The sequence below is a fragment of the Megalops cyprinoides genome, chromosome 4 (genome assembly GCF_013368585.1).
Source record: "Megalops cyprinoides isolate fMegCyp1 chromosome 4, fMegCyp1.pri, whole genome shotgun sequence".
NCBI lineage: Eukaryota > Metazoa > Chordata > Actinopteri > Elopiformes > Megalopidae > Megalops > Megalops cyprinoides.
In genome coordinates this window covers 38,930,942-38,946,574 of record NC_050586.1, presented here as the reverse complement: position 1 = coordinate 38,946,574, position 15,633 = coordinate 38,930,942, and the positions used below count along the sequence as shown (strand labels likewise).

Here is a 15,633-nt window from a genome sequence, read left to right as displayed (position 1 = left end):
TTCCATTCCTTTCATAAGATTGGGGGATAAAATATAGGGACGCGTTTGCTTTCTTTCCTGAATTTTTTTTAAAAATGTGATTTCCTAAATTAAATGTTTTTGTTGTTGTGTTTTAGCTTTTACTCATAAAACCATAACCAACTAATTTCGCTTTGCTTTTAAATACATTTAGTTTTTTATAAAGTCGTTTTTAACAATATTGGTGCTCCCGAAATAATTTATAATAATACAAGAGAGTCGCGTTTTTGTTTTTTTTTTTCTTTTTTTTCCTAGTCACTGCATTTTTTTCAGTGTTGAGTTGCTGTAGTAAGATTGTTCTATAACTGAATCTGCATTTTTGATATGGCGGCAACAACTTCGACCCCGGGCGGCCAAAGAATAGGCACCCGCGCCACAGCCGCTAGTCCTCTGAGCCCTACACGAATATCCAGGCTGCAAGAGAAGGAAGAATTAAGAAACCTGAACGATCGCTTGGCCGTTTACATTGACAAGGTCCGAAGTCTTGAGTCCGAGAACAGCGTCCTTCAACTGCAGATCACCGAGCGAGAAGAAACAAGAAGCCAGGAGCTGACTAGATTGAAATCACTGTACGAGACTGAGCTCGCAGACGCAAGGAGATCCTTGGATGACATCGCTAAAGAGCGCGCCAAGCTTCAGATTGAATTGGGAAAGATAAACAGTGAGCGTGATCAGCTGTTGCAGAAGTAAGTTTTGCTGCTTCGAACAGCACCTCGATCGTCAGTGCGAACGGGGATGACCAGTCGGTTGTTTTAATCTGTTTAACCTGTTTCACTTTGCGTGTTTGTGCTAATCTGACTTTCGTGCGTCAAAGTGATACAAATATTGTTACAGTGGGGGCGTGCCCCAGGCACTGCATTTTTTGACATCACTTTGCCGAAATGTCTGAGCTTGAGCGTAATTTAAGACGTCTTGTCTAATATCAAGGTTTATGTGCAGCCAGCCTGTCATGAAAAAACTACCGCAAATACAAAATAGATGGCTGTATTTGATAATTTTCGGTTCCAAAATAAAACAGCCACCGTGCGTTCTAACATTGTATATTGTGTAGACTACATATTTTCGTGTAGGAAGAAGTTTTTTTAAGGTATGGGTGTTTTGAATATGTTTGTTTGAGTCATTATATTTGAACTGTGAAATCGTAATCATTGCTCCATCTTAATCACTACGGGGTGGATGTTTCCCCCGAAGTAGGTTATAGCTTATGATGAACCGTTTGTCATGGCAACTTTTGGAGTGTTTCCAGTACATGTGAAGGCTTGGTTACTTTGCCTTTGCCTCAGTTTCCCATATGAAGCGATGACGATGTTCAGGAAAATATCCCAGACACAAAGCCGTTTCTTAAATTGAGGTTAGTCTGTTAATGATACACACAAGCACGAGGCTCTTCGGTGGTAATTTCATTTATCACTAAATGTCCAGAACACGACGGAACATTTGAAGTTTATCTTTAAAGTGCTTTGTGTTCTGTGCTCATAAATTAGGTGGATAACCGCAGGTGTTATCTAGGGTAAAAACCAGTGAAACTAATTTAAAATATAATCAAGAATGTATTGAGGCAGTGAGACAATACATTTATTTCAGTTGCAGTTTAAAATATTAGGACAGCTTGGGATTTCACTATACAAGCCAGATGGCAATCAGTAGGTGGCTTAACGATGTCTAATGATTAAGATTGACTGAGTTTAGTACCAGCAGCTCCCCTGTCCTGTGACATTGATTTTGAGTGTTTAGAGCACTAGAATGCAATTCAAAGCACTGATCTTTTGTTTGTTCATTTAATTGTTGGAATGGTAGCAACTATGTAGTAAGTTTTTGCCTTTAAACATCCAGCATTTATCATAAAAAGCATTTTAAACAAGGGAACAGTCATTAATTCATAGACACCACCATGGTACGGACGTTTTCCTGTGTTTGTGTACTAACATGAAGCTGTTGATTCATCGCATCTTCAAACAAATTTGTCTCTGGGTGACAAAAAATGGATGTCCCTCAGCCTCTAACACCTGCTGTTGTGCGAGAGTTTATTTTGTAACTGCATGCAAATATGTAAAACAAATTGATGCATCTGACAAGCTAGACGTTTGGTTTCTCAGTTCATTAGGTGCAAAGGAATACTGTGAGCAAATAAAGTAAATAAAATTGGGCAGTGAGCTTTACTTTGCTTCATTTGTAATTAGATACTCTGAACAGTACAGAATTTTAAACATTTTTATGAAGCAGAAATACATCCAGGCTACCTACAAAAAGTGTGTTTACTTTTTGTATCAAATTTACAAAACGCCTACATTATACACTAATAAACCTCTGTGAAGTAAGTTGGGGTCATTCCATGCAAAGTGTAGGAGGTTGGCAGCCCAGCCATCTCATATTTTGCTAAAAGAAATTACCTGAGGGGGTTTAGATAGAAGTCATTGTCATTTATTTATTTTACCTTATAATTTTTCAGTGAACACACCCCACTGCGTAACAAAATATGTCAGGCCGTATCTTTTCAATCATAAGTGCTCTTGGAAAACCGTCACCCTGAGTCAGTGACATCTGATGTATGTTATTCTAGCCATGTGAAAATCTTGATTTCCTGATCTATGTAATTATGACATCATAATGATACTTGACAAAAAAGGGAAGCCTGCATGTGCAATAAAGAAGGGATTATCAGTATGTATTAACTTTGGAAACGTGGTGAAAAGGTTCACAGTAATGCCTTAAGCACAGTTGTTTGTGTTACCCATCTCAATATTAATATAACCTGGTCGTGACCCCAAGCTTTAACGCTGGGTCATTGTGTCTGCCAGCTGCTCTGAAGACTAAAATGTGTATATGTAGACCTCTCCATGTGGTCACGCCTTGGCGGGCGACCAACACATCGAATTTCCTGCCTCAGTGTTTTCCAAAGGTTAGCTTAATTGGTGAAGAAATTCACTCAGGAAATGCCTGAGGGTAAGCAGTATTTTAGGCAAATTGAAATATTAATAATTCACATATGTTTAAACTGTTGACATAAAACATATTTACAGCGGGGGTTTGTTACTACTTTTTAATTCAAAATTTGTTTATTGTGCCTCTCTTGACAGGCTGTTTATGTATCCTGTACAGTCTGCAAAACAACACTGGGGGCAACATTTAGTTAACCTTAAAACTAAATTTGTATTTCAAAACATACAAGTGCTTCCTCTCATAATTAATTCCAGCAATTGTTCTTTTTAATGTATACTTTAAGTTACAGTAATTAAAATTTTGTGCAGCCAGCTGCTGTACTTCACATCACGAGTCCATTGTGTTTTAAACCCAGAGGCACAGTCATTTGAAATGCCTTCTGTGGATGTTTGGGCTCTGTGGACAGCATTGATGCAAGCAGAATCAGTACTGGGGTCTGATTAAGGCATATCATGTTGTGCGGTTTTTGCAGGCCAAAGAAAGGATGAGATTTCCTGCTGCTTTCTCCTGGGGTAGATGTGTTCTCCTGCCTTTGACCACAGTCTCACAAGGCACTGCGGTATGGCTCAGTATGTTCAAACTTCGTATATTTCCCACCTTCCCCTCTCAACTGATCGCCTCTCCTTTGCCCAGCTATGCAAAGAAAGATGCGGACCTGGCTGCATCCCGGGCCCGGCTGAAGGACGTGGAGACCACCCTGAACTCCAAAGAGGCGCTGCTGGCGACGGCACTGTCTGAAAAGAGTGCCCTGGAGGGTAGCCTGTCTGACCTGCAGGCACGGGTCCTGGAGGTATGGTGATGCATGCCCAAAAAAAGCATAGCACTTTTGTGTTTTACCTTAGAAGGGTAGCAGTAATCATTTTTTGTTTTTGTTCATTTAAACATTTTTTTTCTTGATTAAATTAAATAGTAGTAGGAGTATTTTAGTATTCCCTGCATTAAATCCATCCATTTTGCAGCTGTAAAATTTCACTGCCAAAATAGCCAAATTCCTGAACTGAAACTGAAATTGCTCTCTGAACAACTTCAGTGTATCACCAGCAGATGGCACTGTCTTCAAAGACATATGGTAGTGCATGTCACTTAAGAGCAACAAATCAAGCTTGTAATTATATGACTGTTATAACTGAAGCTCTGTATAAATGTGTTGTACATTGCTTTCCGTGCTTTCTGTCTGTGAAGGAGTGATGATGATAATAATGATATTACCTCCCTCCATTGCTCGGTCCCACAGCTGGATGCTGACGTGGCCTCGGCGAAGAAGCAGCTCGGAGAAGAGACGCTCACGCGGGTCGACCTGGAGAACCGCTGCCAGAGCCTCAAGGAGGAGCTGGAGTTCCGCAAGAACATGTTTGAGGAGGTTAGCAGTGGTTAATATCCCTGTCATCAAATACGATTTATGACACATCATCACAAATGAGGCTGGCTTTGAACGTACATGAAATTCCTAAACATATATCCAATTGCTGGAAACCATCCATAAAATATCACTTTGAAAGCAAAGTAAATTTATTTTGCTGGCATGGTTTGCACTCAACACGGTCAAATTAATGTGTCCTGTGTTTACCCAATGTTCTGAGAATGGGTTTCTCCCATCTTCCCTGGAGGGTCAGCATTTGAGTAACTTGGGTAAACTGAGTGATAGAACAGTCACGTGTATTGACCAGCCAAAAATCTCCCTCCCTCACACACATGAGATGTTCAGACACTGCGCTGCTTACAGTGAACGCTGCTCCCCTCGTCAAAATCCGATGCGCTTTTCACTGCAGGACAGTAACATACTCTTACCTGTCCCATCCCCACCACCCGGCAGGAGCTGAAGGAGACGAGGAGCCGTCACGAGACCCGCCTGGTGGAGGTGGACTCGGGCCGGCAGATCGAGTATGAGTTCAAGCTGGCCCAGGCGCTGGCCGAGATGCGTCAGCAGCACGACGAGCAGGTCAAGATCTACAAGGAGGAGATGGAGCAGACCTACGGGGCCAAGGTGAGGGGCTGCCTGCTCATAGCCATCACCTTCTCTGCAGTCCTAGCAACTCCCCTGCACAGTGAGAGAGACTGGTAGGCCTGGTAAACAGGTGGGGCTAATGTCTGACCCTACAGAAATAGTACATTAATTCCGACTTGTCTTCTGATATGACTTTGGAAGGCTGGAACACTGGAAATGTATTTGTTTTGTGTAAATTGGTGCAAACGTAGTTTTGATAATGGCTTGGACTACTTCTGTAATGCTGGAAACTTGCCTACAGTTGTTATAGTGCAGTATATTTATAGTGTCATCATGTGGTTTGTGGTTGCCTCTGAATGTATGTTAAGGCTTAGTTTCAGAAAAAACTTATCAGACATTCTTTTTAACTGAGATTACAAAGAGGAAGTATCAAATTTGAAGATTTATAAGTAAACTAATATTGGAGATTACAAAAATGTCATTGTTGGCATAAGTTAGAGATTGCTCCGTAAGTACATGCAAAATGAGTGGCATACAAATAGCTTACAAACCTGTGGCGTTCAGTGAAAGAGGAAAAACTACCTCCAGTCGTTCAGTGGTGTGAAAATGTTCTTGTGCAGATATATTTATCAGTTCTCTGCAGCATACGTGGTACACTTCCCGCTTGCGGCTGGTCAGGGGCTCGTGTGCGGCAGCGAGTTTTTCTCTGCAGGCAGCAGCAGCTGCGTGCTGCACTGCCCATGCTGTAGCCTTTGCGTTTAACTGTGTTTCAGCTGGAGAATACGCGCCTGGCCTCTGAGATGAGCGCCTCGTCAGCCAGCATGGCCCGGGAGGAGCTCAGAGAGGCGCTGCTGCGGGTGGAGAGTCTCGCTTCGCAGCTCACCAACCTGCAGAAAGAGGTGAGCAGGGCGCCCCTTTTAACACTTTCAGCACTAAGCTCTGGAGCCACGATTGTTAGCTTATGTGTTATTCCACGGCAAATCCAATGCAGGAGTGGACGGAACTGGTTAGTTTGCCAAGTCATAGCAATATGTTCCTGGTCTGTTTCATGTGACCTAAGCAAGGCAGCTGTGAGATTTTGGAAGGATTCTGGAAGTTGTTTGTGTAAAGAACTGCGTCTCCCAGAATGCCACAGTCACGTGCGCTTTGCGTGCCGTTCTCCAGAGCAGGGCGTGGCAGGACCGGGTCAGCGAGCTGGAGGCGGCGCTGGCCCAGGAGCAGGACGCCAGCCGGCGGGCCCTGCAGGAGAAGGAGCGGGAGATCGCCGAGATCCGGTCCAAGATGCAGCAGCAGCTGGACGAGTACGAGCAGCTGCTGGATGTGAAGTTGGCGCTGGACATGGAGATCAACGCCTACAGGAAACTGCTGGAGGGAGAGGAGGAGAGGTGAGGGGTTTTTTTTTTGTTTTTTTTACATTTCATCACATTACAAGCATTTAGCAGACACTCTTATCCAGAGCAACTTCAAGCATAAAAGAACGTAAGTGTATCCATTCAATTTAAACTAGCAACAATGTAAGACCAAGCTAACAAGTTAGTTAACTTGTGCACTCTGACAGAAGCTAACTATAGTATGATACAACAGTCCCTAGAACACAAACTGAAAATACATCATAATACTACACGTAAAATTAACATATAGTGCTAGAAGGGGCAGGTGTTAGGGCATGGGGATAGAAGTGGAACCGTTTTTAAACATGTGATTGCGCAGTGTAACACTCGTGTACCGTGGCTCCATTTTTAATGCCCTCGCCTCCCTCCCCCCCTCCCCCCCAGACTGAAGCTGTCCCCCAGCCCGTCCTCGCGCGTCACCGTCACCCGGGCGTCCTCCAGCCGCAGCGTGCGCACGGCGCGCGGGAAGAGGAAGCGGCTGGACGTGGAGGAGTCGGAGGCCAGCAGCAGCGTCAGCATCGCCCACTCGGCCTCCTCCACCGGCAACGTCTGCGTCGACGAGCTGGACGTGGACGGGAAGTTCATCCGCTTGCACAACACCTCCGAACAGGTGAGGCCGCTCAAGCGTCTAAAGCATCGAACCAGCATATCAAGATAGGGATGCGCACATCTGACAGTCTAGGTGCTCCGATGGCTCAGTCGGCAAGGGTCTGCCAACAACCTTTAGTAAGCACTGTCACCAACGGCTGACACCAGTTGTACTTGTTGAAGTGGGAACCATGGCTATCAACAATCTAGAAACTAGATGTGGAACATACTACAGTGACTACAGACAGTTTTCACTTGACTTTGGGGGGTGTGTGTCCAGATCACCAGCTCATGGCAGACAGCAGTTTGTAAATTAGCCTTTATCTTCTTTCGGCACAATATGACATTAAGGAAGAAGTTTCCAGCAGGATCAACTTAGCGCATGGTAGCCTTAGGGCAAACCTCAAATCTCAGAGGGAAATTTTGACTTAACTTTGGCTTAAGGCAGAAAGGGCAAACTGATGGCTCTCTTAATGATCTGTGGATGAGTTGGAATGGAAAAATTCACTTGTGAACTGATGCAGGAGGTCAGAATCTGAGCAGCAGATATTGTTCTCATATTTTTCATAAACTACTGGTATTAGTTCATCAATTGGTCATTGATCAGTCACCAAAAAGGGATTAAATGATACAAACAGACTGAATACAAGGGGAAAAGAACAAACCTGTTACAAAATTCCAAAAGGTTTGTTGTGATGGAAATGTGTTCATGTTGCATGCTTACACAGGACCAGCCCATGGGGGGCTTTGAGATGACCAGGATCATCGGAGATGTCTCTGCTACCTACAGGTTCACTCCCAAATACGTCCTAAAGGCAGGACAGAAGGTCACGGTAAGGCAGTGTCCTAAGATGTCCAGAGGCACAGTGTTGCTGCAGTCTTGCCAACATACCTTTTTTTACTTTTTTTTTACCTCAGTGTCCACATTGCCTGAATGTGGAGTTGTGGCTCTTTTACTGACTGTGGGGTGCACCTTGGCAGAATTCTGAAAAATGTCCTTTCTCTTAACCCCAGGGAGTCTCGTTTGCTGAAGACAGCACTTCACCTCTTTGCCTAAACCTCATTGCATTTTAAATTCACATCTGTGAGGGTGGTGTAAATTCACTTTACAGAAATTAAATGTTTAATCAAATTAAAGCTAATCCACCTGCATTCCTCTGCAGGGTCACATAAATTTTTAGTGTAGAACTGCATGTAAAACTTACAATGAGCCCAAGTCCCTTTATGCACACTCACGCCATTGTGCATGTGAAGTTAATATTCATGGACATGTTTCTTACATGCGGCGGCACTTTGCAGGTATTAAACTCCCGACAAAGGAGATCTGTAAATCTGCCCCTTTCTCTGCTGCTGACAGATCTGGGCCTCCAACGCGGGCGCCAGCTCCAGCCCCCCCACCGACCTCATCTGGAGGAACCAAAGCTCCTGGGGCACCAGCCAGGACATCAAAGTGGTGCTGAGGAACCCGCAGGGCGAGGTAAGGGGCCGGCGTTTCAAGTTTCCTGAGCGGGGGGTAAGTGGAAGCAGAGCGTGCAGGACCGAGCTGAACAGACTGCCCACTGTCTGACAGGAGGTGGCAGAGAGGACCACGGTGTTCAAGACGGCCTCCGCGGAAGAGGAGGGCGAGGAGGTGGAGGAGGAAGAGGTGGAAGAGGCAGAAGCACAGGTTGTCGAGGTGCGTCAGTAAAGGAAGGAGGCGATTAATGAGCCCTTCAACCCTGGCATGGAAGTTAGACAGTCTGATATTCCAAACTACATAACACAACTGCAGCAGGTGGCATTATATTAGAATGAGAGAGTGAATGGATGTAGAATTAACTGGAATGGTCCAGTTTTCCCATGCAATCGATTTGTCAGTGTGGCAAGTGATGTCTTGCGGCTGGGCACTGTATGCTGTTACATTGAGCCATGCTCAAAATGTAGCGGAATTGAAAAACACACATAGCGGCACCAGGTCTTCATAAGGGGCAGCAATATGTTGCCTCAGTAGCAGATAAACTATGACAGCATGTTATCATCTGGTTTTGGGCAGCCATTGGTGGCCAACAATCCAAACCAACTAGGGTGCTGGCCAGCCACAGACAGTGATTCCAAAGCCTGGTCATAGTGCCCAGGTTTCTACAGCCAAACGATCGCACTCACTCACTGTCCGCCAGAGAACTGTTTTTATTTATTTATTTATATAAATGGGGAGCTGGGGAGGGAGATCGTTCCGCACCTTTTAGGGCACTGTGAACGCTGGCTCAACTTTGGCTTCTTCAAAGTGGACTTACAAATGAATACATAATGTGGAAGCTCATGGTATCGATAGTGTGCACACTTATATAATGTTTTTCTCCTAGCTAACAAATGTCTTTAGCTAAATTCTTCAAGTATGGAGCTAAGCATAATTTAAATGTACAGTATTTGTGTTCAGCCATGTTCAGTTTTTTAACTTTTTGTTCAAATTATCGATTGTCTGTTTTCACTTCTGTGGCATGGCCCTTAAATATTCTACTACATGTTAAGTGAGCACAGAATGACTCCTACGAGCACTTTGCTTTATTCTTATATGTAGAGGTATTGGAAGGATTCCGTCCCTAGTGTTTCTGATTATTACACGCAGTCAATCAACTAATTCTCATAAAGACTGTATACTTGTTCTCATTTATACTCATCAGAGACAGTAATCCAGGGTAGTCCTGATCTCCAGGTTTGACGCGTGTAGGCAGGGGTTGACTGACGGCACAATTCCCTCCTGTTTTCCAGGGTGAAGCGCGCGGCACTAGGAGAGGCTGTGTCATCATGTAAATGCACTGGCAGTTCCCTCCTTCTTACTCCGACCGTGCTCGGCTGCCAACACCACCACCAGAGAACTATTTTTATATCTCTCTTATTGTAAACCATGTGATTTGATTTTTTTTTTTCTTTATACCGTTTGAAATGCAGAAGATTGTGAACCCTGTCAGTGCTTTTTATGTTAATTGCAACTTGTAGACATCATGACCCATTTTATATGAAGATAATTTTGACTACCTTTGAAGACTATTTTTGTAGGGTAGATGAAGGGAAACTAATGGGTCTGTGAAAACAGGGTGGCTTGTGACAATTTTTTTTAACAGCATCTGTATACTCATTATTTTACAATGGCATTTTATTGGCACTTCCCTCCAGAAACCAGTATTTTTAGTTTTTTGTATTATTTAGTATGATAGACAGACAGGACGGTGCATGCATTTGAATGTACCCTCCTGTAAAACCAAAAATGTTTAAAATAGGTTTTATTACATTTTTTGACAAAGCATCAGAATGTGTATTCAGGTATCACTGTATTTATAAATTATGATACGGAGGCCAAGTTGGACAGCCTTCATTCATTTGTCTTGTGCGTGTGATTATCTTCGCCTGGTCACCCACTTAAGTCAGTTGTCTTTGCGTCAAATTTCAAGTCTTCTCATGCTTGCTTCTCATCGTAAAAATGAAACAGGAAGAGAAGGTTTGAAATCGCTCACTCTTAGCTGTTGGAAAAAGCAGCTGAGGTGTCCTGATATCCCCAAAGCAACCTCTGCATCAATATGTGGGATTTGGTTTTCAGTTTTTGAATGAAAGTAATGCATAATAGGTGGTCTGTAGAATTCCTAATTCATGTGCAGATACAGGAATTACAGATGCAGATATCCTCCAGAGGGGGCTGATGCACCTTTGTTGTTAATTCATTCCACTTATTTCAGAATGTCAATGAAAAAAAAAAAGGTTTACAGGCACTTAGTGTGGAGTGTAAGGTGTTAAAAACCATCATTACAAAATGTGAGTGCTGTCAGAAATTGCTAATGGCAGTTTTAAAAGTGCTGTTGTTTTACATATATGCAAACAGGTTGACACAAACTATCAATAGGAACAAGATGATGCAACACTCCATAACACAATACAAAGATGAGAAGTTATTCAGTTAGTGAAAATTTCAAACACATAAGCAGTTTCATTAAGTTTTATTTATTTAAAGTGCTTGCTGAAGAGGAACAGTAATATCAAAAAATTCTTTTCCAAACAGTAATTGCATGTTCTTACATATTAAATACTATTCGTTCAAGGAATGAAAAGCTCTCTTTGATGTCAATGTAATATGAAGGGTGTTGGAAATTGGGTAATGATAAGTAAAGCTGTCAAACAGCAATTTACCTAAAATTCTCGAAATGAAGTAATGAGGGGCCCATTACTTCAGTGTTGTAATAATCAGAATTATGTGAGAAGCGTCTGTGAGACAATGTGAGGCAGAATTTGCCCACATTTTAATCATGTCAAAATCAGTTCTTGGTGCTGTTGGTGCTAAGTAAGGAAGAAAAAAGGGTGCGATTATCCCGATGTACCCAGTTGAAGACCCCAAGACACGAGATGTGTACTGAAAGATTAAAGATGGCTGCATCCTTCTGAGCGCACAGAAGTTGATATCTTCCCACTCCAAAGAGCAGTATCTCAGTGTCCCTCCCACTTCTGCTATGTGTGGTCTCCACGCAAATGCATACACAGAAATGTTCATCTTAATTCAGCTCTGTTTGAATTACACATGTGGAATGTGCTACCTACATTGGAACCAAATGGAAGCTCCCTCAGTGTCCCTCAGCATGAGTAAATTCTGCCTCACTCTTTGCTGGTGTCTTTACAAAGGTGTGTGTAAGTTGGAAAGGGGGCACTTATACTAGAGGCCAGATGAGGTACATGATGAATCCAGCCAAGGTGAGAAGTTGTGCAGTCCAGGTCACTGAGGAAGCACAGGTTTTCCCTAGGTTTTCCGCATCTTCAGACTTTGGCCTGTGTGGTCTGCACAGAGCCCACTGAGCCGTGTACTCTGCTGCCAATGCCCTTGGCTCGGAGTCCAGACAGGGTGGGCAGCAGTACTCTGAATCACAAAATTAATTCAGCATTTTCTACAAAGCATTATGATCACGATAATTGCCAATGTGCTTTATTGGGCTGTGTGTCATTTTAATTTTGTGACAAAGCTCAGAGCAAGCAATTAATTAGGCAGACTTAAGATGGAATTCAACAGAGGTGTTCAATTGTTGCTTTGTGCTGTACTCATGATTAGATGTAAATTCCTATATTCAGTAAAAAACCTTATTGTACCACATTCAGTTAGTTCTTCCATGTCAGCAAATTAATTCTGCATTTTGTGCAGTCTATTTGACACAGTGTATGAGCTTTGAATAGATCTCAGGTATGTGCAGAGTGACCAACATAAAGGTAGCTTTGTTATTTTTAATTGAACATAACTTGAGGAAAGAACAGTCTACCTGCTAGCCTTGCATTAAAAACATTTGTGGAGGGACATGACTGGTATACATCTTCAGTGAAGGATTTTCATGAAGTACTCGCCAACATTGTGTCCCCAGACCCGAATTTTTCAAAACACATCTGACACACCCTAAAATAACAATTTGAAACAGTAATATTAATATATTATAGTGACATGTGAATAATGTAGATTATAAGTGAATGTAAACAATGCTCCCATGTACAAAGAGGACTGAGGACAGATTCAGGCCTTTTGCTGCAAGATGAACTAGAAGAACTAGCACAGTTCACAGAAACTGTAGGTGAAAATAGCTGACAAACAATAATAATCATTTGTATATAATTATAATTACAATATTTCATAAATTTTTGTAATTACTGTATTAATATTCACATAAATAATTAATGTGTTGGAGTAACCAAGTATTCAAAAAACATTTAGTTTAGACAATAGGCAAAGGCAACAGTAATCAGTTAAAAGTGGGGGAAATACAGGAGGGCTGTATCAAACATAAGTGATGCTCACTATCTATAGGACTGGAACATCTGGGTTGTCTGTCTACCTGAAGTTTGAAGATTTATTAATAACTCAATTCTGTGTCTGTACTCCTTAGAGATAAATACTCCAGAATCTTGTCACTACTGGTGAGCTTAGATATGGAGTGTCTACAGTCAAGGAACACCAGTTTCTTAAAGCAATAAACCAGCCTTCTAGAAAACCTGATACCAGGTGATTGATTGGTGATGTGGAGGTCCTTGGTGCAGCAGTGCACAGGGTGTCACTACTTGCCTGCTAGCAACCCAGCAAGCCTCCATTTGTGAATGAAATGATGGTGGAGAGGGGGCGGGGCTTGGACTTGGACATGAGCCAGCCTTGTGTGTCTCAAAGGCTTCCAACAGGAACATTTATCAAGCAACTATAGTCAAGTCCACAATTACTGGCACCCTTGATAAAAATGAAGAAAACAGGCCGTGTATAACAAGCAACACAGATAATAATAGTATTTTACGTTCAAACATGTGAAAGCTATATTCTTTTAGTTCAATACATTTATTCTCATGTTTCATTGTTCTTTATTAAGTAATGTCATTTTTTCTGAAAACCATAGGTTTCAAAATTATTGACACCCCTAATAATTATTGTAAATAAAATCAAAGTTAGTTTGGCAATAAAAATTTAGTTAATTAAGTTAATCTCAGTCTACAGGAACTACACTATATGGCCAAAAGTATGTGGACACCTGACCATCACACCTATATGAACTTATTGGACATCACACTCCAAAACCATGGGCATTAATATGGAGTCGCTGCCCCCCACCCCTCCCCTTTGCAGCTCCACTCTTCTAGGAAGGCTCTCCACATGTATGTGGGAATCTGTGCCCATTCAGCCAAAAGAGCATTTGTGAGGTCAGGCACTGATGTTGGACGAGAAGGCCTGGCTCGCAATCAGCGTTCTAATTCGTCCCAAAGGTGTTCAATGGGGTTGAGGTCAGGGCTCTGTGCAGGCAACTGGAGTTCCTCCACACCAAACTCGTCAAACCCTGTCTTTATAGTACTTGCTTTGTGCACAGGGGCACAGTCATGCTTGAACAGGAAAGGGCCTTCCCCAAACTGTTGCCGCAAAGTTGGAAGCATACAATTGTCTAAAATGTCTTTGTATGCTGTAGCATTAATGTTACCCTTCACTGGAACTAAGGGGCTTAGCTCAAACCCTGAAAAACAGCCCCAGACCATTATCCCTCCTCCACCAAACTCTACAGTAGGCATTGTGCATTCCGGTAGGTAGCGCTCTCCTGGCATCTGCCAAACCCAGATTCGTCCATCAGACTGCCAGATAGTGAAGCGTGATTCATCACTCCAGAGAACCCGTTTCCACTGCTCCAGAGTCCAATGGTGGCGTGCTTTGCACCACTCCAGCCGTCGCTTGGCATTGTGCATAGTGATGTTGGGCTTGTGTGCAGCTGCTCAGACATGGAAAACCATTTCATGAAGCTCCCGATGCACAGTTCTTGCACTGATGTTGCAGCCAGAGACAGTTTGGAACTCTGTAGTGAGTGATTCAACAGAGGATAGGTGGTTTTTACGTGCTACGTGCTTCAGCACTCTGTACGTTTGCATGGTCTACCGCTTTGTGGCTGAGCTGTTGTTGCTCCTAGACGCTTCCACTTGATAATAATAGCACGTACAGTTGACCAGGGCAGATCTAGCAGGGCAGAAATTTCACAAACTGACTTGTGGCAAAGATGGCATCCTATGACAGTGCTACGTTTAAAGTCACTGAGCTCTCCAGTATGACCCATTCTACTTCCAAGGTTTGTCTACGGAGATTGCATGGCTATATGCTTGATTTTATTCACATGTTAACAATCGCTGTGGCTGAAACACCTGTACTCAATAATTAGGAGGGGTGTCCACATACTTCCGGCCATGTAGAGTATATTGTGTCATTCCATCACTTTCTGTTTCACTAGGATATAAAAATGAGATAACACGCAGGCAAAAGCCCTTTCTCGTCCATCACCATGGGAAAAGCCAAAGAACTGTCAGTTCAAAAGAGACAGATGGTAACTGACCTTCACAAGTCTGGTAATGGCTACGAAAAATACATAAACAGTGTATTATAATATATGACTTAGCACTTCAAGGCATAGGCAGAGTTTGACATTTGAGCTGGGGGGGCAAACATTTTTTAACTGACGTCAGTACACAGTCCAACTACTGCGTGGTGTGTTATGCATAAACATACAGTAACAGAAGACAATAGTGCCAAGCTTGCCATAAAGCCAAACAGCACAGCGCATCAGATTCGTTTCTGACCACTTTGTACTATATCACACATAGGCTTACGCAGGGTATTTGTCTTTCACACATGAGCGCACATAACTGAAGCGTACTGGCAACCATAAAGTTAAAGTCTGTTAAAAGTGAAATGTCAATTTGTTTATATTATACTGTTAGGCTTTCATTTTTCCCTTTTAAAACATTTAACGTACACATGAACTAATTTCGTGTTAAATTGAAAACTGAAATATGCATACTCACTCCAACTTATAGCGTGCACACACACACAATTAGAAAATACTCAGCTACAGTGTCTCCTGTTAAGAAATCTGTGATGTCTTGGAGGGCTCCAGACAGCAACTGGATTAAAGTAAATCTCTTTACTGCAAGACTTTTAGGCAGAACAGTACAGCACAAGTCTCTCTCAAACATGTTAGGTTTGTCTTCTCCTGAGCAATCACATTCTAGCACGTGACCTACATAACCAATCACATCTGTATACGTATTAGCTAGAACACTAACCCCTTAAGATCAATCTATTACAAAATCGCCGAATGTCCATAACTGCTCATTGTGTAACAGAAAGATAGCTAGCTGAATCACTGAATGCACAAAAGAGAGGGAACTCACATCTAATGTCACACGTAACCACGTGTCATGTCACATGACATGAGTGCTCAAAAATGAACTTATTAC

General features: G+C 42.6%; 1 protein-coding gene across 1 annotated transcript; it reads left to right on the top strand.

The window, feature by feature from the left end:
- Positions 1-247: 247 nt before the first annotated feature.
- Positions 248-10,210, top strand: LOC118776552 (lamin-B1-like). Its single transcript, XM_036526940.1, has 11 exons — positions 248-704; positions 3,592-3,748; positions 4,193-4,318; positions 4,772-4,942; positions 5,677-5,802; positions 6,068-6,288; positions 6,679-6,904; positions 7,611-7,715; positions 8,240-8,359; positions 8,453-8,557; positions 9,631-10,210. The coding sequence occupies exons 1-11, from the start codon at positions 343-345 to the stop codon at positions 9,670-9,672; spliced, it is 1,761 nt and encodes a 586-aa protein (XP_036382833.1). The 5' UTR covers positions 248-342; the 3' UTR covers positions 9,673-10,210.
- The last annotated feature ends 5,423 nt before the right edge of the window (positions 10,211-15,633 follow it).